Source organism: Castor canadensis, chromosome 4, assembly GCF_047511655.1.
Source record: "Castor canadensis chromosome 4, mCasCan1.hap1v2, whole genome shotgun sequence".
Lineage (NCBI taxonomy): Eukaryota > Metazoa > Chordata > Mammalia > Rodentia > Castoridae > Castor > Castor canadensis.
The window spans coordinates 156,150,661-156,176,644 of NC_133389.1; the positions used below are offsets into that span (position 1 = coordinate 156,150,661).

The window sequence follows — 25,984 nt, forward strand, 5'->3', positions numbered from 1 at the left end:
AGAGAACAGAGTTTTCCATTTGTCTCACAGGTGAAGTGTGGATGCTCCAAGGTGCTGCTCCTCACTTCTTGGGTGCTGCAGAATAGGAGGAAAGGGGTCCTAAAGAAGTCAAGACCCACGGGGCTGGGCACCTTTGAATTTGATTAGCTTTATTTATTTATCCTAGACAAATCTGATCATTTCTCTTGTGTCTGGGAGGCACTGGATTACATCATTGTGAAAGATCACATCTGTATGTCTGGCAATAGAATATATAACCCCTACTGAGTTAAGTAAAATTAGTATATATTTTTTGAAACCTTAAAAAATTGTGAAATGTAATATATAAATTGAAAAGTGAATAACACACAAATATACCTTTACTCAGTAAGTATGAGATGAACTCCCCAGTATCCCCTGCCAGGGTGAAGAAATACAGTATTCCAGCATCCCAGAAACAGTTTCCCTCCCCATGACAGTCCCTCCATCTCTTTCTTGGAGATCCCTTCATCCTGACTTTTGTGACCAATTTTCTTACTTTTCTTTAGTTTTACTGTCTTAAGTTTTCATCCATGATGCTTCATGTATTATTTTATATTTTATTTCTGAAGATCAGAATTTTAAGAGCTTTTGTTTTGTCTGTGTTTCATTTTTATCATTCATTTCATTTTTGTACATGTACATAGGAATATATGACTGTTTAGTTTTCCACTCTATGTGATGCATATTTGAGTTGTTTTTATATTTTGGCCATTAGGAACATTCTTGTACATGTGAATGTTTTTGTATACTTATACCTAGCAGAAAAATTGCCCAGTCTTAGGGAGTGCATATTTTTAGTTTCAGACTGTTTCCTAAAAATGGTTGTGCTAGTAAACCATACCATCTTAAGATGTATGTGACTATGTTGTTGAGTGTATCCTAGTCTCACCAATGCTTGATCTTAATCAAATTTTTAAACTTTTATCTCTTCTAGTGGGTATGAACTACTGTATTACTGTTTTTAATTTACATTTCCCAGATTACAGATAGAATTTAGCACATTTTCATACACTTTTTGGATGCAGATTTCCTTTTTAGTGATTTGCCACTTCAACTCATTGTCTATTTTTTGAGTCATTGCTGACTTAATAGCTAGGCTGGAGGTGGGTGCCTTGGTGTTGGGTGAGTCATTTGTGTGATCAAGGATCCAGATGATTTCAACCTTTCTGCTCTGTGATCATTAGCATGCTGAGTTTTATCCTCCTGCTTGTGAACATATGATAGCAAGGAAGTTGCAAAAATTGCACATTCAAAGGTAGGAGGAAGTAGAGGTAGGAGTAAAAGGTCTTTTCTCTGTTAGGCAAAAACTGAAAGCAAAATCCTCCCAGCTACTCCTTAGCTTCCTTTTCCTCACAAATCTGTAGCCCTGGGATGCTTTTAGATATAGGCAGTGGGAGGAGGGATGCATAGGAAAGTGAACGCAGGGAATGTGAATGCCAGGATTGGCTTAGACTAGTTATGGTCCATCTTTCAGGACTGCATACTTCACTTCCTAAACAAAACTGTGATTCTGTTGGCAAGGAAGGAACAAGTCACAGCAAAACAATAATTCTGGACAGATGTTTTTGTATTGAAAGAAATGGAATATTTAAAAATTTTGAGGGCTGGGGATATAGCACAATGGTAGAGTGCTTGCCTACCATGCACAAAGTTCTTGGTTTGATTGGTAACATTGCAAATAAAGAGGAATATCTGTAAACTGAATAGTTTCATTTTTTTTATCTTGACTCCTCCTTGTCTTGTTCTGTCTCTTTTTAACATCTGTTTAGTGATGTGTTCTGTGGATTTTTGCTTTGTACCAATCTTACTCGAGCTCCACGTATTGGTCAACTTCAAGGAGAGATCATCCCAACTTCCTTCTATCATCAAGGCCGAGTGATTGACTGCAGGTAACATGAAATGTTGGAAAAGCTCATGAAGCATGACAATTGCAAATTTCAAGAAATCAAGTATCTATTTTTCCTAATTCTTACAAGAAGAAAACTGACTTAGATTTTATCATAACCTTTCATGTGGAGAGTCACTTAAAAAAAGTAGTGTTCTAACTGGGTGCTGGTGGCTCACGTTTATAAATCCTAGCTTCTTGGGAGGCTGAGATAGAAGGATCATGGTTTGAAGCCAATGGGGAATGGGAGAGTTCTGAGACCCCATTTCAACTAAGAGCTGAGTACAGTGGTATGTGCCTGTCGTCTCAGCTAAGCGAGGCTAAGATCTGGAGGGTCACAGTACTAGGCTAGCCTGGGGGAAGAAAGTTTGTGAGACTCCATCTTATCTGAAAAAAAGTTGGGTGTGGTGGGGCGCCTCTGTCATCCCAGTTATTGTGGGAAGTATAAATAGAAGAATCACAATCCAGGTGGGTTTAGGGAGAAAGTGAGACCCTATTACAAAAATAACCACAGAAAAAAGGGCTGGCAGCACGGATCAAGTTGTAGAATGCCCGCCTAGAAAGTGTGGAGCCCTAAGTTCAAACCCCAGTACCATCAAAACAAATAGTAATGTACTGATTGGTAAATTACATTTGTTCAAAATTGTACTAGTTATTAGTAGTAAAACATTTTCTCAAATCATAATCTTTAGAGTAGAATTATGTATGGGTTGAGTATTCCTTACCTGAAATGCTTGGGACCAGAAGTGTTTTAGATTACAGATTTTTTCAGATTTTGAATGTTTTCATATACAGAAGGAGATACTGTGGGAGTGGGACCCCAAGTCCAAACATGACATTCATTTATGTTTATACACAGAAGCTAAAGGTAATTTTTAATATGTATTTATTTATTAGCATATTAATTGTACATATTAATGGAGTTCAATGTAATGTTTCCACATAAGCATATAGCATACATTGATCATATCCAACTCTCCTTCCGTAATCCTCCTCCCCATGCACAGTTCCCCATCCCTGGTCATACTATTCTTTTGGGTCTACTTTTGTTAGTTTCTATGTGTGAGAGGGAACATGTGGTAAGTGTCTTTCTGTGTCTGACTTATTTCATGTAACATAATGTCCCCTAGTTCCATCATTTTGGTGCAAAAACCAGGATTTCATTCTGCTTTATGGCTGAATGATACTCCATTATATCACATTTCTTTATTCATTCATCTATTAGTGGGCACCTAAGCTGATTTCATATCTTGGCTAGTATAAATAGTGCTGCAGTAAACATAGGTATGCAGGTTACTCTGTTGTATGCTGATTTTACTTCCTTTGGACATGTACCCAGGAGCAGGATAGCTGGATCATAAGGTAGTTCTATTTAGTATTTGAAGGACCCTCCATGCTGTTCTCCATAGTGACTGTACTAACTTACACTCTTACCAACAGTGTATAAGGCTTCCTTTTTCTTCACATTCTGGCTAGCATTTTTTTTGATAGTACCTATTCTAACTGGGGTGAGATGGTATCTTATTACATTTTCATATGTGTTCCTGAATAATATTAAGCATTTTCACATATTTGTTGGTCATTTATATTTTTTCTTTTGACAAGTAATTTTTACACAGTATTTTTAGTGCACCTATGTTTTGACTGTGATCTATCAAATGAGGTCAGATGTAGAATTTTTCTTTTTTTATAGTTTTATTAGCATATAATAGTTGTATAGAGGGATAAGTTGTGATATTTACATATGTGTTTAGAATACATCTTAGTTAAATTTGCCTCCTCCATTGGTCTCCCTCTTTTCCCCTCCCCCCTTCTTAGAATAATTTCAGCAGGTTTCATTCTTCTATTTTTATATGGATACAAAATACAAATGTGGAATCTTAAATAAACAAAAATGTCATTTAAAAAAAACAACAGGAGGGCAAAACAGATCATGTCTGGGAATTGGTATCAGTGTGTGTGGGAGTATATAAGGAAAGGGTGTAGGAGGGTGAATATAATGAAATACTAAGTACACATGTATGTAAAATGGAAAAATGAGACCTGTTGAAACTGTTCCAGGAATTGGGGGTGGGGTGGATAAAGGAGAATGATGGAGGGGGTGTATTCAATTATGATATATTGTAAGAAGTAGTGTGGATGTCACAATGTACCCCAGTACAACAATAGTAAAAAATGCAGATGCAGAATTTTTCACCTATGGTGTCATGTTGGTGCTCAGAAAGTTTCAGATTTTGAAGCATTTTAGATTTCAGATTTTTGGATTAGGGATACTCAACCTATATTCATTTTAACCAGTGATTAAAATTGATCATTGGAATATGTCACTGCTTGAATACTACATATATGCTGTATTTTTATTACGCCCCTTCCCAGTTTACGCAGTACTTTATGTAGTGTGTGTGTGGCTTACAAATGCCTGATCACATGTAGAAAATATTTATTAAAATATTGTGTATAGATATGAGCAAACGTTTCATACCCAATTGCTTGTGAGTACAAAACACATCTATATATGGCTTATTTTTTTAGATAGGGAGCTGCTTTGTGTTCCAAATAAGTATTGTTCCCTTCAAAGTAGACATAGTTCTAAGATAGCATTCTCTTATTCAAACGTACTGCTGTTATCCCAACCACTTTTGGGATCCTCTACAGAATTATCTTCAGTATCCCCTGAATATCAAACCTTCATCTTATGTGACTGAATATAAGATTTGAAATTTTCCAAAAGTAATTTTGAACATATTTTAGGAAATTGATTGGTTACCAAATTGGATAATGTCACCTTGGTCAAATGATTGCTATTTTTCTGTCTTTGTAAATGGCTCTGAAAACAATTGTACAGGGTCTTAGACAATAAGATCCTTTCTGGGTTAAATTTGTAGTCTGAAAGTTAGTTACTTTAGTGTGCACAAGCTTTCCTTCATTGTACACATTTTTACATATCTTTAACAGCCTTTTTAAATCATACTGTTACATTCCAAACTAGCATATTTGTAAGATACTCTTAGTAATTATAGCATCAATTACAATTAACTTTGAAATTTTAGAAGTATCAATAGAGAAGAGGCAGTTTGTTTATTTTTTCAATATGAGTAGTCAAGTCCTTTGACGTTACAATGATAATTTTCAAAATGCTTTTATTTGCTGTAGCCTTGGAGAACTAATGACATATTTGTTTCTTTTGTTCTTATGCAAATGATTCTCCTTAGTCTTAATATTGGGTGTTGAAAATAAGTGAAGAGTTAGAATACACTTGTAGATGGTATGTGGTGTGATAATTATAACAAAAGGTCATTAGTTTCTCTTTCATATTCTTTTGTTAAGGGGAGATGGGACAAAGGAAAAGGGAAAGTGGAAAAAGAAGAAACCCCTGTCCACTGAAGCCTCATAATGTTCTCATGAGTGAGCTGTGTTCATTCTGATGTTGCATTTCTGATGGGGCTAATGGTTGTGTGCATTTCTTTCTTCTTTTAGTGGTGCTCACGTAGTTTTAGATGATGATACAGATGTGGGCTATGTAGAAGATGGAACGCCCTGTGGCCCATCCATGATGTGTTTAGATCGGAAGTGCCTACAGATTCAAGCCCTAAATATGAGCAGCTGCCCACTTGATTCCAAGGGTAAAGTCTGTTCAGGCCATGGGGTAAGTAGGCACCAATGTTTTAGGGTGACTGCATTGTCTGGCATCCTGACTTCTAGCTCAGCCATGTTCCTGTGTGGCTGTTGCCAATTATGATTATTTTCTTACGCCCTTCTCTGTTAAACCATATGTTAATTGGATTTAATTTTGTTGTTTCTCATATCACTGACTGTTTGCATTCACATTCTCCAGATATAACTTGACACATTTGTTAGGATTCTGCAGAGAAAGGAAGCAGCAGGAGAACTATCAATCAGTCAATCTATCTATCTATCTGTCTGTCTGAGGAAATACATTATGAGGGATAATACATGATGAAGGCTGAGAAGTCCTACATTTTGTGTCTATAAAATGGAAAGCCAGACAAGCTAGTGATATCATTCCGTCTAAGTACAAACACTGAGAACCTGCAGAGCAGTGGTGAAAATTCAAGTTCTAGGGCTACAGATGAGATGAGATGTCCCAGCTCAACCAGTGAAGCAGGAAAAAAAAAAAGTAGTGAATTCCCTTTCTCCTTCTTTTTGCTCTCTTCAGGTCATATTGGTCAGGGCAACTTACTCTACGGAGTTCACCACTTCAAATGCCAGTCTCATCTGGGTACACTCTCACAGACATCCAGATATGATGTTTAATAGGGCATCCCATTGCCCAGTCAAGTTGGCGCATAAAGTTAGCAATACAGCATCTTAATAGTTAGAAGAAAATTGATATGATTCCTCAAGGAATTATCACCCCATGTGACTATTTTGTACAATTCAAAACAACTTAAGCTATCTCAGTAATTCACTTAAAATTATTCAGTATGCATACTGGTAACTGTATGTGCCAGATCATACTAGATTAGAATTATCACAAATGATACTCACACATACATAGTTGTGCAGTTATACCTGGACCAGTATCAGCTAAAGAGAAGATGCACTCCTTATCCACCCCTGCATGTATTTTTATTCTGTGACCAAAGTGTTTGGGCAAGTTATCCTGACTGGCAAACTCAAGCTTAATAAAAAAATTGTTACTTAAATTGAACTTAGCAAAAGGAAGGCATTTTTAAATTATGTAGACTTCTGAAATTGAATAAAGCGACATAAATAAACGAAGTGCAGTAATAAAAATGGGAGAGTCTGGAATGAAGATAAAAGTAATCGAAAATAGATTGCAGATAGGCAGGCAATATAAATAAGAACAAGGTTGGAAGGCCCAAGAAGTGTGTGTCCTATGATGACCTAGAGTTTTGGGTTTGGTTGAGTCATAGGCTCAGTATAGCCTAGTGATTTAAGAGTGTGGATTTGGATGGAGCTAGAAAGAATCATCAAACTGAGTCATGTTTGAATCCTGGCTCTGCTTCTTGCTCTCCCAGTAACTTTGGGGAAGTCACTTACCCTCTGTTGGCACTGAGGATGCTGGTATAAGGATTAAATAAGATGTTTTACATAAGGTACATAGCTTGTGTACTTTGCACATAATAAGTATTCAGTAGTTTTGCTACATTAAATAAGAATCACTGGGCAGACTTTTCAGGTATTTCAGTTACTGCTCTAAAATCATAAAACTTAATGCATTAAAAGCCTTCTTTCCTACTATGCCTCTCATTTTTTATTTTGTTAGCAAAAGGTAGAATTCAGCCTTACTAGTCATAGTCATGTGTCTTAACATCTCGGATTCAAAAGCTTTGATTTTATTATTTCTAATAGTCTGTCTTTGAATGTTTTTCACAGGGTGTCACCACCTCTTTCTTTAGTTCACAGATGGTTATTTACTTCATGTAAATTATAAACCCATTCCAGCTTGCTGCTTGGTCTTAGGATAAGAGAGAGGAGACAGAGATTACCCTTCAGCCTGGCTGTAGGGGTTATCACCTGCCTTTTTTAGAAGGTCATTTGGTGGGGAAAGTACCACCAAATGAGCTTGGTGCTGGGCATGGTGAGGGCATGCAGTGCACTGGTGATTTGTGTCTCCTGATCTTTTATCTTGGACAGTACCTCTTGAGCCCAGTATCTACTAATTTATTGAATTAAACATATATGTTTTTCATGTATGTTTGTAGAAACAACTGCTTCTGAAAAAACTACCTGCTAGACATCTGTGTGCCTAAATATCATCATGAATTACACAAATTTAAAGGTTTCTTCTCTTAATCTTAATTTTTCTATAGTTAACAAAAATACATCCAACAATTCAACCTATGAACTGTTCCCTCTTGTCCAGTCCTCAAAATGGTGGAAATATTCCAACAATTTTTATATAGTGTTCTCCCTGCCCCACATCTCTTCTGGTTATCACCACTTTTACACAGAGCACGCTGAAAAAGCCCTCATCCCTCTTCTTTTTTCTTTACAGGTGTGTAGTAATGAAGCCACCTGCATCTGTGATTTCACCTGGGCAGGGACAGACTGCAGTATCCGGGATCCAGTTAGGAATCCTCCCCCTCCCAAGGATGAAGGACCCAAGGGTTTGTGTGATTTCATTTTCACTTCGTTGCATACTGCATTCATTCATACTCGTCCAATGTACCAATATAACACTTTCATAGCTTTGAAAGGAGACGTATAAGAATATCTTCTTTTTTGCCATTAAAATGCAGAATTCATTTTACTGCAGAATTAAGGATTCTGTGTATATCATATTTTTAAAAAATATGTTTGAATTATCTTTTATCCTAGAGCTGAATTAAGAAGTAAATACACAAATTTCCTTTAACCCGGTTTCCTTTCTCTCCATATCACAAATGCTCATTTATTTTATGGTTTGTCTAAGCTGTGCTAGTTTTCTAATGCTTAGAGACTCTGGCTATTCCTCAATATTTAAATCTCTCCATAGAGAAGTTAGCCTTCTATACTTTTTAAACAATTTTTTATTAGGAAGGATTTAGAATTCTTCATAGAACTTTACTTCTTCTAAGAAAATGTGAAAGATCTGAACCTTTGTTTGAATCAGTCATGAAGAGAGGAGAAATTAGAATTTTAGTTAGGCAGAATCTCAGTGGCTGCCCAGAATCACCCTCTGGTTTTACAGAAGAGGATGCCTGGACCCTGAGGTCAGGTAACACACCTGTTACCCAGGCAATGAGAGCCAAGTTGGAATCAGGACCCAGTGCCCTGATTTCAGACTCATACTCTCTTCATTATATTCTCTTATAATGTATCCTTTGTCACCATGAATATGGTAATCATTTTCTCATTATTTTCCCCATCCTTGGTCCCTCATTTGATTCTCGAAGATCTAGAAAAGCCACCAGTCACAGTACACTGAGAAACTGAACAATTGCTAGAACCAATCTTGATATACAATGATGGCATTAGAAATCAGCTTTTTTTTCATGGTTCTGCTAACAGTATTTTATAGATGTCTGTCCTGATTTTCTCCTGCAGGTAGGTAAATATATAAGGAATAGTGTCATGTTGCTAAGCATTGTTTAGAATGGAAGTTCAGTTAAACTCTCTGAACTTTGATGTAGTCTATGTGGGAAAATATGGCCTCAGTAGCAGGTGAAGCTCTGCAGTCTGCAATCCCTGAAAAGATTTAGACTGGTTTGGGTGCATGTGAATTGTTCCATTATAAGTGGATGTGTTTAAACACATTTCCTGCCTTTGCTTAATATGCCCATGATATTAAAATTCTACAAGAATAATTATCACACCCTCACACTCTATTTTTGTTCTCCTTCTGTTTCTAAAAATGAACCTATTCTGCTTTTCCATTTAACTTTTGTTACTTTAAAACTAGAACAAAACATTCTTAGATCCATCTTCAAAAGTTAGATTTGGAGATTTAGGTTCTGATAAGAGAAGCAGAGGTTCGTTCTCTCTACATTTTCTCTGTAGCATGGCTGTGATTTGTAAAAATATATGTTTATTATAGAAAAGCACAAAAAGGATTAAAAAGACAATAAAAATCATCCTTAATTCCACAGCTCATACGTAACTAATTTAATCATTCAGGTATATTTCTTTTTTGTTGCTTTCTTTTTCCTTTTTTAAAATTTTTAATGAAGGTAAAGAATTGTTAGAATAAAGGTACTTACTGGTTCTACAATTTTTAAAATCTTCGTGAATCTAATAATTTTGATTTAATTTAAAAAAGTCAATTGATATAAGTAAAGATCAGTTATTTTTGTAAATTATCAATTTCCAGAAAAATCCAGTAATTTTAGTACAATTAAATACAGCTATATTAACTTAGCTCTATTAATAGCTAGTTAATCTTTTCATGTTCTATAGAAGTATTTATTAATATACTAGTAAAATGAGAAACAACAGAAATCAAAAAATGAAATATTTCCAAACTTTGTTGTAGAATTTATGATTTAATTTTGATTTCTGGTTAAAAGAAGATATAAAGAGAGAAACTGTGTGCTTTTATTTTTATCCATTTAGCAAATATTTATTGACTGCACTATTTCAAAGAGAGCACATCTTTGGCCCATAGTGGGCATGCAATAAATAGTCCATTCCTTCTCTTTGGGAATCTAAGAGAGATGAGGTGCTGCAAGTTAGTGCTGATTTCAGGTCATCCATGCCCATTTGTTACTGACTTGCTGAAGAGTGGCAGGTCATGAACTCAACATATTGATGCAGTTTAGTACTTTCTTGATTGTAGGTTCTGCAGTATGAGAGGTGCCAAGTTTTTCTGTAATTGCACACCTTATCTTCTTTCTCAGGATCCACTTGGTTTGGTTGGCACCTGCTTCACTGAGCACAATGTTTGGACCTTCCCCAAATTCTTGCCATATATAATAAGCAGCACTCAACATGATCTGGCTAGTCTTATCCATAGATAAAGGTTTTCTTTATTGTTGCAGTGAGAGGGTGTTAAAAATACTTAGTTTTATTGAATTTTCATATACTTCCTTGATATGAAGAAAAAATTCAAGAAATATAATGAAAATACTGCCTTTTAGAAAAAATCTTGAATCTGGGCATAAAAGATAAATTGTACCCAACTACAGCACTTTGGATGAAGATCAAACTAGTTAAAATAGAGGGAAATTCTATAACTCCATTTCCATTGATTTGAGAATGTTAGAAATGAACTGATGCATCTGGGATATTTCTTTCTTTTTTAGATACAAGTTCCTGGAAGAATACGAAATTCTACTTCTCCATTTGGGTAGGGACTCAAAACACATGTCAGGATCACCATTGTAGTCACTGCACTTGCCAAAGTTGTCCATAATAGATCCACAGTTTAAAGCATGCTAGATCATTCCCTCCAACTTCCCAAACCAAAATTACTGAAAGACAAGAAATAGGATCTCAGTGTACAAGCCATGTGGATGAAGATTTGTATTCTGTCTCTGTCCCTGTCTCTCATACACACACACAAACATACTTGACAAGTGATTACCACTGAGCTGTACCTCTAGCCTTCTGAGTAAGGATTTTCAAAAAAGATTTTCTATTACATATCATTTGTTTTTCTGTATTGTCATTTATTCCATGTATGAAAACTCTTTTTAGTCCCTCTTCCTTCAACTTGTTTCCACTGAAAGATACGATTTCCATTTGTTCTACAAGTGTAGAATGTCCTTTAACTCTGCTTAAAAGAATTCCCACCTGCTGTAAGGAGATCCATGTTAAGTACCCTTAATGTTTGCCAATTCATTAACACCTTTACACAGTGCTTATTATGGAACACAAAGGAACTTTTCTTGTCTGATTGTTATCATAGCATCACTGTGATAAAAGAGAAGAACTGGATCACATAAAATGTGTCAATGAAATGTATGGGCAGAGGCATTGTTCCTAGGAGGATTGGACCAGACTCTTTAGTCAAGACCATAGTCACCCAGAGATAGAAAGGGCCTTGGAGCCAATTTAGTCCATACCCATTGCTTTACAAATGAGAAAACTAATTTATTAAAGTTAACAGCTAATTAGCAGTAGAACCAAAAATAAAATGTAATCACCTGTGCTTGAGCCTAGTGCTTTTTCTGTTATACTACACTGCCTCATTTAAAGTTACTCTGCTAGTTCTTTGAGCACATTAAGTAGAAAGGGTGAAAAAATAACCAAGTCACAATTAAGTTTATTAGCTGATCATTGCTTACCAGTGGTGCTGATTATGGAATTAGAGGAAAAGGAAGTATTATATTATTAGAATTTAGTATCTTAAAAATAGTGGTTTCTAAATTTTAATAATACCTCAAGGAGTACTCCTTGTCCACATTTACCTTTTGCATAGTTACCTTTTGGTGACTCTCTTTGTAACTGTACAAATCTTTGATTTTGTACCTGAGGTCATCAGATAAGAGATGATTATGATATATGTTCATGTATAATTATATGTCATCTAGGCATTTTCTTATTAACTATGGCCTCATTAGTAGTTTAAGGATTTGCCAAATTTCAAAATATTTTAGTAGTTATGAGTTTATCTTGTTTGGGTTCAGAAAAACTCCACATTGAAATAATATTCTTAATGAAATAATTTGTTTAGCATTCTTTCAGACATTTTCTCAATATATCCAAAATGAACTTTAATTTTTTTTTATTTCATGGAAAAGAGAAAGGGTATCTGATTGTATGTCTAACACATTGAAATTTCCTCTCCTCTCCTCTCCTCCCTTCCCTTCCCCTCCTCTCTCCTCCCCTTCCCTCTTTTCTCCTTTTCCTTTCCTCTGCCTTCCCCCTTCCCTTTCCTCTCTTCTCCTTCCCTTCCCCCTCCCCTTACCTCTTTCCCTTTCACCTTTTTTCCCCTCTTCTCTCCTTCTCCTTCCTCTATCCCCTCCCACCTACCCCCACTCCTACCCCCTTCCCCTTCCTCCTCTCCTCTCTCCTCCCCTCCCCTCCCCTCTCCTTTTCTTTCTTCACCTCACCTCAGCTTAGTACTGAGATACGAACTCAGAGTCTCATAGTTGCTCGAACACTTGAGCCACTCCACCAGCCCTTTTTGGGTTGTTTACTTTTGAGTTAAGGTCTCACTTTATGCCTGGGCCAGCCTAGATGGTAGGTATGTGTGCTCAGCCATTGGTTGAGATGGGAGTCCATGAACTTTTTGCCTGAACTGGCCTGGAACCATAATCCTACTGATCTCTGCCTCCCAAGTAGCTAGGATTTTAGGTTTGAGCCACTACGCCTGGCCAAAAGAGCACAATTTTTAAATATCTGAAGCATGACTTGTCTATAGATGATAAAATATGGAATCTTAAAAAAGAACATTTATAGTTTCTATTTTAATATTAATTACATGCTTATCAAAAACTCTGCCTTTTAGCACAGTGAATCTTGAGACCAAGAAACAAGACTAAAAATAATAAACCAATAAATCTCAAACATGAAAACATATTGCTAAGAATAAACAGGAACCACAAGCACATTTTAATGAAAGGTATGAGTGTCAAACAGGTGGTGAAGTTAAGCTCATAAAATGAGGATTGTGTTATCAGCTGGAAGCTTTAAAAGCGACATGGACATGGAAGAAAAATAAGCTTTATCATCCTGTGTTCAGCATAATGCATGGGAGGAAAAATACGCATATAGTAGATGATGAATGAATGAACACAGTTACATAATAAATTAGTATTCAAGTAAAGCTACATCATAGGCCCCTGAAGGTTCAAGAAAAGTGTTTTCAATGACATGATAAATTGTTGTAGCTGCGGAAAGCTGCTGCAACCTCTATTCTCAGCTCTGTCCCCTGTAAAACTGCACTTGTCTGAGGATCACTTGGTTCATGTTGAGTTGAAAGCTGGTTGAGTGAGCCCTTAAAGAGAGCCCAGTTCAGTAACAGGACGAAGAGGCAGATGGATCTTCACATGTGTTTTCAATATATAGGATCTAACAATAGCTGGATGGAGAACAAGGACGGTAGAGGATTTTTCTCAAAAGGCTATTTTCCTACTCCTTTTATCTTGCTTTGTGTTAAGAGTACTCGTCACTTAAGAATTTGAAGGTAGTTGGGCATGACGGCACACACCTGTAATCCCAACACTCAGGAGGCTGAGGCACAAAGATCACAAGTTCAGTACCAGCTTGAACTACATTATGAGGTTGAGGCCAGCCTGGGCTTCATAGTGAGACCTTTATTTCAAGAAAAAAAAAAAAGAAATTTAGAAAGGTATTTATTCTTTCTCAGTGCAGATTATGGACTATATCTGTCTGTCTGGAACACATATTAGAAACGTCTATAGAAATTTCTTGTTTCTCTGATTGAGTTTCTAACACCTGCACAGTGGGCTGGCTAATTCTCTTGTTTGTGCAGTGAGAAATTATACCACAACAAATACAAAAGGCTTTTTAAAAATGTTATTTTTATTCATATTTCTTATAGTTATTATATTAAAAACATTAACAAATAAGCACACATTTTTCCTACAGTTTTTCATAGATGGCTTATGTAAGAAGTGAAGGTATAATAAGACTAACAATGTTATGTGTTTCAGCTCTGAGAGTCAGTGCTTAAAACTTAAGCCAAAAAATCATAATGTACTTTAGTTAATTTAGTATTCTGAAAGCAGTGATTTTCTAGAGCCTTAAAAATTGAGGTTTATTTTTTAGAATTACGTTTCCTTCCTAGTAATTGCATCTATAATTTGGAAATCTAAGCTGCAGTTGTGTTTTGAATTATAATGTATTGTCACATTCAGAAAACATTACCACAACCATATATATTGGTCTTTTTCCCTTTCCACTTAATTTTCTCAGTAGACTTCCTCTGTTTTCTGTTGTGTCCCATTTTTTTTATGACAATTCAGATTGTGCTAGTTAATAACCCTAGGCTCTCTCATTCATATTATTTACCTTGTGACAAAATGAAGAAGTTGTGCAGTTGTTCAACAAAGGTAGAAAACCAAGGTTCTCTCTCTCCTTTTGTGAATACAATATTTTACAAAAAAGGTCAATGAGCCCAACATGAAGCCTTAAAAAAATTGTAAATACGAGTCTTGGTTCATTGTTTTGTTCCACTGTGTCTCACAGTTCATGATCATGAAGTACAGCTTCATGAGGCTAATTTCTGCATTGGTAAGGTGATTTGAAGACATAGAAACTTTTGTTTTGCATAGAAACATGAGGTAAAGTATATTTGCATCCACACCCTTGTGGGCAACAGACACACAAAATCCTAAATAATCTGCCTTGCTACTTTAACACCAGGCTTCATCTGACCTATGCAGAGAAAACATTGGGGCCCTACTTATTCCAGGTCTGTTTGCTGGTATTCAAAAGCTATGCACAGAAGCAGTGATTCGTGGATGTTGGGTGTTCACTCTGCATGGATCTACCACTTGGTAGTCTAAGCAATCTGTGTAGGTTCCCAGAGACCCTCACATCCTCTCAGTGCAAGGCTATACAAAAAAAAATCCTAAATGCCTATTTTCTATGACAGAAATGCAAACTTTGCAGTTATTTAAAGTACACTTTTCAATAACTTCCCAAGTAAGATGTACTGCATTTTAAAGCTTTTTTGTCTTAATTTCTAAGAGTTTCACAATAATGATATGTTCTGAATTTGAAAAGATGTTAGGCATATTTTGGAGCTTAGGAACTTTATAAAATACACATGAATTACTTTTGTAACTAAAATACAGACCTGCTGTTACATTATGTTTAAATTTTACTTTATACCTGATAGGAACTGTAGCTCAAATTGTTTTTTTTTTATAGTATTTTTAAGAGATTATGTTGTAAAGTAGGGTACCTGGAGTTTGAGGATAAATTCAAAACCATCCTCAGATATCTTCAATGTTCTTGCCAAACTTTTTTTATTTATTTATTTTTAAAATTTTTTTATTATTCATATGTGCATACAAGGCTTGGGTCATTTCTCCCCGCTGCCCCCACCCCCTCCCTTACCACCCACCCCGCCCCCTCCCTCTCCCCCCACCCCCTCAATACCCAGCTTCCTGCCAATCTTAATTTCAATCCTTCAATCTAAGATTTCCATATTTAACTTACTTTCAGAGCATTTCCTGAACAAATTATTTTGTATGCTAGAGAGTGAGTATGTGATTTCCTGTGTTAAACAATCTCCCTTTTCCCTCCACACAGTGAGCATGGCCGCAAGCCAGCTCACAGGGGCTGTGGCCAGCCGTTCTGGTCCTGGGGGTGATTTTTGGAGGCACAGGGTGGGGAATAGAGTAAGCATCCTATGAGTTTCCCTGTGTTTCTGTTTGGTGCCTGGTGTGTAAGGTGTTGTGTGGAACCTGACTCCTCCATGTTCCGTCTTGTTGACTGTTTCCTGTGGTGGTGCAACTTGTGGTGTGACTTGAGTGTGTTTGTGTCTTGTAGTTTTCTCGTGCAACATAGAACCTTCTCCTATCTGGAACAGTGTGGGGCATGAATCAGTGTTAGGGGTGCTTATGATATAGTCACAATTAAGGCAATAGTCCAAAACTTCCATTGCTCCTTCACTTAATTTTAAAAACAAACTTAGAATTTTTTTTATTATTAATTGGCAAAAGTGATTTTTTATAAATGTTTTCTTAGGATTAGTATAATGTATTTCCTCTTCAGTCAAATAAATCTGCATACATAATTAGTAATTATCAAAAGTTATGGCATTTTTTTAAAAGTTAGCAAGAACGAGAACCACTTAATGTTTTCTCCATTTATTTAGAATGTTACAGGAGGCTTCACTTCAATTTTTTAAAAGAAGATATTTAGAACACTGCCTTAATTTTTTACCTATAAAATAGGTTAAGAATTCAAATTTGAAGTTTGCATAAATATCTAGGAGCAAAGAACATTAAGGGTCTAAAGATAATGAATTCAGTCTTGCCAAATCTTCATTGAGCAACTGCAGTTTATCTGGTGGTTTGTCTTAAAAGTATCCAGTGTTGTGTGCTGCTTGCCCATTAAGCTCTCTCAGAAATACAGCTCTCCTAGGGCCTTTATTTAGGTTGCTCTGCACTTGATCCACATCCTCAAAATAGCATCAGTTCTCCACAGGGTACCACTTCAGGAGATCACTAAAGTATAGACTAGATTATCAGGATGCTTTCCTCACTCTAGAATTACAGAGAGGGCATTTACAAATGACAGAAGTAGCCCTCACACTCTGTCTCCTCTGTTTACTGAGATGGTGGTATTAACACTTCACAGTGGGCCAGAAATGAGTTATTAGAATGTCAAGTATTCACCAGACAGCCTTTACTTGACCAGCCCATGTCAGGAGCATGCTAATAATGTTTGACATGGTCCTCAGTCTCCATCACAGCACACATACATTCTTACATCCTGCCATTGGGAGACCCAGATACTGAAGGGGTATTATGGGAGGAGCAGGTGCATAGGCCACACTTTGTGTGGAAGATGACATGAACCTGCTCTCCTCTGGATGAATTGACTTTGGCCAGTCTTGGATCCTTTAACTCATATCCCATCAGTATGGACTGTGAAGCTGGTTAATCCAGGAGAGGAAGTGCTAGAAGAGATGCTGTTTCTCCTTCTTAGAAAATAAAGTACATAGCAGAGTTAAAATATTTAGAGACAACAAGAACTTTGTCCTGTAAAATTTCACCTGAGTCTGTTGACTGTTACATACTCTCAGTAGCATTCCTTTCCCAAGGGCAATTCTGGGCATACACTTCAGTGAAATTCCTCCAAGAAGAAAGGTAGTTTTCTAAAAATCATCCCAAACGTGTTTCTTAAACATTACTTATTGACCATAATTTGGGGCCCGGAAATACTACTAATTGAAGGGATGGAGTCATTGTTGTAAAATAGTCCTCGTTACCAGCATTTGTTTCTACCCATCCTTTCCAGTGTTGTTGGTTTGTCCTATTTCTGGTTGTGACAGGTAAGTCTGTATAAGTATATAAATATTTTTCTAAAACTACATGTTACTATTCTTGTTTTATGAACTCTTTTCTCATAGTAGTTTACTGATCTTTTTCCATCAAATTCTAGGTTTTATCTTAGTTGCTAAGTAAATAGAGTTCTTTAAAAACAAAAAGTCACATAGCACAATGCAGATTGTTGCAACCCCTACTGGTTTAACTGGCAGTGTAATGCTCACTTAGTTACTAGGGATTCCATGGACAGATTAAAAACTTTTTTCTTTTTTCTACTTCTTAGTTTGTAACTGCAAATCAGGAATCTTTTCTCATGGATTATGTGACTGTGTCTGATCCCAGTCTGTGTTTTCTGAGCTAGCAAAGGCAAACTGAAGCATAGAGTATATACATGGCAGTACAAATATTTTCAAGTGCCTGTTTCAAAACTTGGTAGGAGCTATGACCATTGAGATGTGGGGAGGAAATGCATGCAAATGAAATAAACTTCATCATAGCGAGGGTTAGCAAATCTTCTATAAAAGGCCAGCTAGTAACTAGTGTATGCTTTCAGGCTACAAGGTGTTTATTCCAGCTTCTCAGCATTACTGTCTTAGTAAAAAAAAAAAAAAAGTAGTCACATGCAGGATGTGAACAAATAAGCGTGGCTGTGTTCCAATGAAATGTCTTAGCAGAATCAGGTGGTGAGGCCAGTGTTGCTTGTGGCCTTTGGCTTGCTGACCCTTGATTTGTAGCCCAAGTTTTATTAGAGTCAGACAGATCTGTATTCAGATTTTGCTCCATAACCTATTGACTTCTAGGATCCTCTGTTTCTCATGTATTGGAAGGGATAGTCATAGTTTCTACCTCAGATGGCTTTTGTAAGTTCAAATGAGATGCTATGACAAGAGCTGTCCCTGGTACATTGTAAGTGCTCAATATACAGTTGCTTCACTGCTTTTATTGCTCTCATTATTGTTATTTTTTATTATTGGTGTATCTCTAAGAGCCACCGCAATCGATGTTCTGCAGACCTGAGTGGTTTAAGACCATGTCAGAGTCCACAAACCTGAAGAGACTCGCATCCCTGGTGCTCCGTTGCACATGTCTTTCCCCTGTTCACACCCACAAGTGCTGGGTGGTCTCTGGGTAAAAACATCATGCACACACTTGCTGTCAAAAGTGACATCCATTTATGTACAGAGTTGAGGGCACTGATGTGAGCAGAAAAGAGAATTTTTTTACACAGAAATAAATGTGTATATGAACTCAAGGATTTTAAAAGAAGAAGCAAAGTTGGCCTTGTGACTAAAAATGTCTTTGATATTAGGGGTACTGTATCTGCATATTAGCATCCTGGAGGATGTGACACTTAAAATAATTCTTAGTTTACACATTTAAACTAAATGTAACATAGCTTAGTTTTTAAATGCTGAATGAAGGAGGTGAGTGAAATTGCTATGTTATCAGTTCTTATTCAGCAATTGATAGACACTCCACATCATATTTGTTTTCTTGCTGTCCTTCCCACTCTTTTTTTACATATGCCCAAGCCTCAGATTTCTCTTAATAAAAATGGGTGCTTAAGTGGTATTTTTAGCTGCATCTAAGAAGTTATTTTTTCATTTTCTCCAAATTACACAAATTAATTTTATGCTTCCTTTATGCCTTGCCTTCAGATCCCCATTTTGTTGTTTTAACTCTTTAAAGACCAGGAAGAAATATTTCCTTGAGAACAAAGCTTTAAAGTTGATCTTTATTGGTAGCCACCTTCTGCCTTCTAAATTTTAACTGTGTCCAAGTATGGAGTAAAAAGGCATTCAGACAACTCTGTGTTGCTTGGAAGAAGACTTTCATAGAATAATTTTCCTTCTTTCCACTCCCTTATTTGGCAGTCAAGTTGGGCTAATTCTAGTGCAATAATGTTCCTTACGTGCATTTACTTGTTTGATTTGATTTATGATACTGGGTAAGGAGGAAGAGGAGACCAAAGACATGCAAGGAAAGCAAATGATTTGCTTCAAATTCTGCAAAGGTGAATTTAACTGTCAACAGTACAGTAACTTTAGATTTAAAGGCATAGAAATCCAAGCAGTCAGTGACCGTGGCATCTAAAGTGCAAGTAAGTTGAATAAATAAAGGTGATCTAACTGTTAGTGATCTTGTACAGCAGAGTATTTACCTCCTGAAACTGCTTAACTGCCTTTCCCTTGTAGTAATGAAAGTGGTTGGCTCATACAACTTTCTTCCCATGATCCTTTGTCACAGGTCCTAGTGCCACCAATCTCATAATAGGCTCCATCGCTGGTGCCATCCTGGTAGCAGCTATTGTCCTTGGGGGCACAGGCTGGGGATTTAAGTAAGCAATGCCGCATGTCTTCTTCTCTGTGGCTCTGGCACTTCTCTTTTCTGCTTACATAACCCAGTTTTGAGTTCCTGCTACAAGATTTTAAGTGTTAGTAGCAAAACTGCAAAATATATGTATATATATATATATATATATATATTACTCAGAAGTGGGTGAGAAAAGGAGAAATACGGAGCTTCAAATGTCATTTTCAGGCAAGTGGAAAAAAATGGAAAGTAGGGGAAATTCACAGCACTCATTTAGGAACAAAGTAGAAATTCCTTACTAGGAGATATTTCAGCTTGTAGGAGCAAGCCTTCTGAAATACTTTCATTTGTACACAGTCAAGGAAATAAATTGGAAATAAATATGAATTCCTGCTTAAAACTGGTTTATAATCCATTGAAATTTTTATGCCCTCTGTTAACCAGGTGGTAATCATTTTTCACATGGAACATATGTAACTCTGTGATTTGAAATCTTCTTTATTTATAAAATTTTTTAAAAATAGATTTTCAATTAATCCGCTAACCAACTAAATTGGCTTCAGTTTGGAATTTGAAGTGGATAGATTTATAACACTTAATATTTTCTAATTAACTGCTACTATTGACAAAACTGACAGGCCTGGTGTATTTTCATCGTGACCTTTTAGTTTGGATTGCATGTTGATCACTCAACTAAGATTGTTTAAATAGACAATGCTGGCTAGTCACAAATAAACCTTAATTATGATGAAAAATTTTAAACCCAGTTTATCTAGTTTAGATGTTTCTATATCTCAGATTCCTTGGATAATCATTTTTTATATCATTTTGTGCTAAGGTGACTTGATCATTTTGATTTTGTAAATAAGCCCTCTTCTGCCAAAGATTCCCTGTAATAAATTTTCAACTGTATCTGTTGAAACAACTTTAAGTGTGACATAAGACTATTATCCAAATTCAAAACCCACTTTGCCTCTATCCAATTCAGTTTTGCCCTGAACTAAGAGAATGGCTGTCTTAATTATGAACTTTATTTTATATTTAGACTCCTGAATTCAGTACACATTTAAACCATCTAAAATGTGATTATTAGAAGCTGATTATGAAAGAAAAAATACCCAAAGATGATTTTAATAAATTCAGTAAACATTTTTGATTCATTAAACATTTTTTGTTAATTTATTATCATATTAAGGTTTAATGAGTAAGTCTGCAGTTTTTGGGTGGCTTCAACTTGGAAAGGTGTTATCTAGAGATGTTTATGAAGTTGAGCTTCTGTAGTGAAATAGTACTTTGACACCAGCATGCGTGCAGAAATATGAACAAAATGGGCATCTGATATTTGGATACAAGGCATTGCCCAGACAGTGAGTCACTCACGTGACATCTCAGAAACAATGCGTTTTTGTTTGGACTGGCATCATTCCAGCAAAAACTTCTTAGTGTCTCACTACTGTAAAGAAGTCATTGTACATTATAGTGATGCTGTATTCTATTGTTTATAATGTTCTTTTCTCAAAAATGTGTCTCAAGAAAAAGGCATTTGTCTTGTGCCCAAGCATATGCCTTCTTGACATTGAGAAACCTGTCTCAAAGGCCAGGGGGACAGTCACTGTGCATCACTGCCATGCAGCCATATGCAGTACCAAATTTACCATTTCAGCATTTGGAGAGAAGTGCATACTCTTCTGTAGCAGGACCTCAAAACAGTGGCCTGGCCTAGCTCACGGCTTGAATTGCATGTTTCTTTGGGGGAGAAGCCTTTGTCACTGTGTATATAAATGGATTAGGCCTTGTACAGATGACTTATGTCTGAAGGAGATGTTGAATAATCAGAAGAGTAGGAAAAAAGCGGGGAATTGACACAGAGTCACAGAGCAAGGTGTGAGCCAGTCTCTGCTGACTGCCACGTGAGGATCGTGGAGCAGGTATCCATCTATCTGAGATAAGTCAGGCCTTTCCCATGCCCTGTGACTCTAATAGTTACTTTAAGGGAAAACTTTGTAGAAAGGCATGCAATATCATGCAGTAAATATTGTCATGCCCTGAAACAAAACAACAACAACAAAAAACCAAAAAATGAGGACTAAGAGTGATTCTCAAATATGTGACTTGAGGAGTTTGAATGTGCACAAGCTGTTGTACTTCATGCTGACTCTTTAGTTGCAAAATGATTTGCTTTAGATTTTTATGATAGCTCTGTGATTTAAGTCTCACATAATTATTTTTACTTTGCAACAAAAGTCTTTTCAGTGATAATGTTTAGATTTTCCTACCACATGGGGAATTTTGGAAACTATTAGCCTGGAGATAACTTGGAAGTATAATAATTTGAGTTGAACTGAAAGCTTTTGAAAGTTTCATTGAGTTCAATGTAAATAAAACCAGTGGTTCCCTTAGAATCTGAAGTTGAAAATAGTTGGTAAAGAAGATTGCTCTAAATGTCACTATTGGGAATCCTTCTTGAAATCAGGCTTTAGTACTAGAAGAGAAATTAGCACCTGAAGAATTTGAGGGTGCTATAAACTTTTAGATTAAAGGAAACTGTATTAAATGCTCAGGGAAGAGACTGTTTTTTCTTACTACCATGTTTCTTTAGTTGTAATACTCTGAGTAATTTAAATGTGCAGAAAGTGTCATATTAGCCATGACCTGCTCAAACACACAAATACGAACAACTACAGCTGTGCTGTGAGCCCTGGCATTGCCGCCTTATCTCTATAATTCTGTTATTAAACTGTATTTCTTATGAAATGGGTGATCAAAAAGCATGAGTATGAGAGCATGTGTGAATGTGTGCACTTATATGTGTGTAAAATGGTGTTTTGAGATTATTGTGGTCTGAAATTCATTGAGATTTATATTGCTTCTTTTCAACAAAATAGTAGAGTCTGAAAACCTTTGGTAATGCAAAAAAGACTTGCACAAGCAAGGCTACAGAATGCCTGAAAAGAAAAAAACACTTTTTTGGGGGTGAGATACTATTATTTTATTTTATATATTCTCACATATTGAGTAATGTGGTGGGTATACATTAGTGTCTTTGATTAATCCCATACTCCATACTCCAGAAGTATGAGGATACAAGGGAAGATTTCCTTTATAGGTTCCTAGGTATGGGTCTTAAGATTTAGGGTGAGGCTGCCTGTATATTTTCAACACCCAGAAATTCTAAAGATACATGAAACAAGGAAAAGGTCTGTTCTGAGTCCTGTTCGCTCGGTCGAGAGTGACTGATAAAATTAACACGGAGGGTAGGAGGATGCACAACGAGCATTCTGTTTCTTTTCTATAGGTTGTGGGTATGTTTTGTATTTGTCCACATTTTGTAGTATAGAATAATTCATATTGAAATTCCAAATTTAAGACATTTTTCCTATAGCAATAAAAGTTCTCTTTTGGTTGGGAATGCCCTATCCCTACTCTTCACCTGGAAGATTCGTCAGTGTCCAACTCAAAACAAAAGTAATAGCATCACTGTTCCTTGGCTTTCCTGTCTACAAAATGTACATAACAGAAACTTCATAAAACTGTTGTGAGAATGAACTGGAAAAAAAAAGATTTAGTCTGAGAAATTCTGTGGAAAATGATTGTAGGCACATCATAGCTTCCCAATTTATCCATTGCCTCCCCATATCTGCATTTATTTCTATTCACCCCATCCTCTCTCCAGCACCTGCACACAGGATATGACCTATGGCACAGAGGATTGCTAACCTCTGTCCTTGTTCACTCATGGAGGCTCCTGACACCTACTTAATGCTGAATAATAATGCTGGTTAATTAGCTGTTAGAGCTCTTGTTTTTACTGTAACAAATGAAGGCAGGTCATTGTAGTAGCATCTTCCCTAAAAATTGCTAGGAAAAATAAAACAGGAATTTTATATATGCATTTAAAATGAAGAGAATTGTTAATACCTTGCAGGAAGCCATTTATCTGACATTCTCTAAATTTGATATGAGCGATGTGGTTATTTATATGCACATAATGTTTATCGATATCATAGTTGATTGCAGTAGGAAAAGAGAAGTTCTCAGTGATGGTAGGAAAGAATATGAAGGTAACAGTGACATAGTTTCTTGACAGTTGAAATCACATGGATTGCAGGATGAATACGGAGTGAGGTCTTCCACCATACTGCAAGCCTTCATCAGTGGAGCACCATCACGTGACCCTCCATCCCACTTGCTCTCTCCATGGGACCCAATGGCACAGTGGGTTTCCACTGCCACTGCCAGTAGCTATGATGACCTTCTAGAGCAGCTCTTGACATTTAAGTGTTCATTTAAGAATCATGTAATTATTACAAGTAGCTTCCTCTCTCAAAAGTTACAAGTTCATACTGAGCCTGCTTCTGGCTCTAAGTGATTCTTTTTGACCTATGTTCCATTTTGTTAAGATACGCTAAGGAAAAGATTGTCTGTTATTCCTATAAAATGAAATTTAAGGGACCATATCTAGGAAAGTAACTTAATCTTGCTAATTATATTTTTTTTCAAAAAGATCAAATGTCTTTTTGGGAGGGTGGGTTTTTGATTTTTACAGAATTAGGAAATCGAATCAATTTTAAGTAGTTTTTCCATAACAAGTGTAACCAGAGTGCTGCTTTTCTAAACTCCATGACTATATTCCAGTGTAAAATAAGGATCCCATTTCCTTAATGCCTAGAACCCCTGGGTTAGGCACTTTCTTATTTAAACTTGCAGGTGGTGGTGGTAGTGCTAGGCAGGAAGACACTGCATTTCCTTGACTTAGCCCCCTGAGGACATGAACTCAGTTTAAGTTATCTGAAGAGGGCTTGGGTCAAGGTCCTTGGTGGTGGGTGGGGGACTCATAGAAAGACAAGAATGTGATAGTAGTAGGTAACTATAGGCCCTTAGAAGAAAATCTGAAGGCCTTACAACTCGGAGGTAGCTCTTGTTACCTGGACAGTTTTAATTTTATATAGACATACATGTATATAATAATAGATGCATTACAGACAAAAAAAAGCCTGGGCTTTTCAGAAGTAGTAAAAATTGATGACAATTGTGTCATTGTAAGATTTATGGATTATGCTGATATTTTGTAATGATCCAGAAATACCAAGTAGTTCTAATGAGAAAACCAATTGCCTTCAGAATTCCAGTGAGCAGAAGCTATTCAGAGGAAACAGTTTTGGAAGGTAGATAGCAAAGACCTACCCACACTGGTTGTACTTTCATATTAAATTGAACAAAAAGAATTTTGTTTTCATGTAGAAAGCTCAGGACAGGTAGTTCTCAAAATGCAGTGGCCCATGGTGGATTTATGGTTTACACATAAGAAAGCCCCAGTCAGCTTGCTGCAGGGGTGGCCTTATCTGTTCTCCTTGCTGCTCCTCCAGCTTGCTTTCCCCCTGTTGGGACATCGGTGGAAGAGAAAAGGCCTTCCAATCCCCATTGGTGTTTAGTACTGAAAAATATATGGTTCTGCAGGGTGACTTGGTCTGGCCAAAGAACCCAGTGACCCTATGAAATACTGTTTCTATAAAAAAGTGCAAGCTAAGCTTTGAAAACTGACTTTTAAGAGGAGCACCCACTTTTGGACACCAGTGGTTGCCTGGATACCAGGTCAAAATAGAATTTCATCTCTCCACTTATAAATGAACCATGTTGCCATTATGACCTACACCATGGCAGTGTGTCTGATGTTCCCTGCATTTGAATTAAGGAATTTAGATGTAAGCAGTATAGTTATTTACATTCATAATACTAGATTGATTTGCTTTTTTCCCTTTGCATTTAGATTAATTGGGCAGACATTAATATTTCTGCTGAGTTACAGCAATATATGGCTAACTAGTTTGGAGCTGTTGCTCCTCCAGAGTCATTCTCAAGGGCAGGCAGTCACTGCTTCTCCTACCTGACTCACAAGGGGTAATCATGGCTCCTTAAGCATCTACTTTGGAGAGCGTGAACTTGATTGGTGTTCCCAGATCCTGTGCTCCACAGCAAACTAATTCAGTGAAAGAGACATTGTGAAAGACTTCCGATTTGGTCTCACTTCTGTTTTCTGGGCAGCATCAGCAATGCCTGCTTTCAAGAACATTGATTCAAAAGAGGGCTGGGTGGCAATGGTGAAGAACAGTAAGTAGCTCTGTGACAAACAGTGTTTGCTCAAAGGATTATCTGCTTACGCCATTTGTGAAGTTGTTTTAATGAAAACTTTTTAGAAAAAAGGGAGAGTTTCTTCACAGTTATTTATGTTTGATACTTCTCAAGAGAAGCATCAAAGTGGTCATCTTGTTACAAATAAGAACTTTGCAGGATGGCTTTCTACACGTTTTGAGCTTTAGTAGTGTTTTTACTTCAAATTACTTATGGAGGAGGAGGGATCTTTTGCAATCTTTTTGGTTCTTAGGGTGTG

The 25,984-nt window shown here is 36.6% G+C and overlaps 1 protein-coding gene across 4 annotated transcripts in view; it reads left to right on the top strand.

Annotated features, from left to right (window-relative positions):
- Adam23 (ADAM metallopeptidase domain 23) overlaps positions 1 to 25,984 on the top strand; it is a 164,044-nt gene that overhangs the window by 133,717 nt on the left and 4,343 nt on the right. For 2 of the 4 annotated variants that reach the window (XM_074071556.1, XM_074071559.1), the window contains exons 22-25: positions 1,791 to 1,910; positions 5,384 to 5,552; positions 7,890 to 8,001; positions 19,531 to 19,621. In XM_074071556.1, the coding sequence (XP_073927657.1) occupies positions 1,791 to 1,910; positions 5,384 to 5,552; positions 7,890 to 8,001; positions 19,531 to 19,621 (492 nt within the window). Of the gene's footprint in view, positions 1 to 1,790; positions 1,911 to 5,383; positions 5,553 to 7,889; positions 8,002 to 10,614; positions 11,462 to 19,530; positions 19,622 to 25,984 lie in introns of those variants that run through there. The other 2 variants (XM_074071557.1, XM_074071558.1) reach the window with 2 other exon arrangements.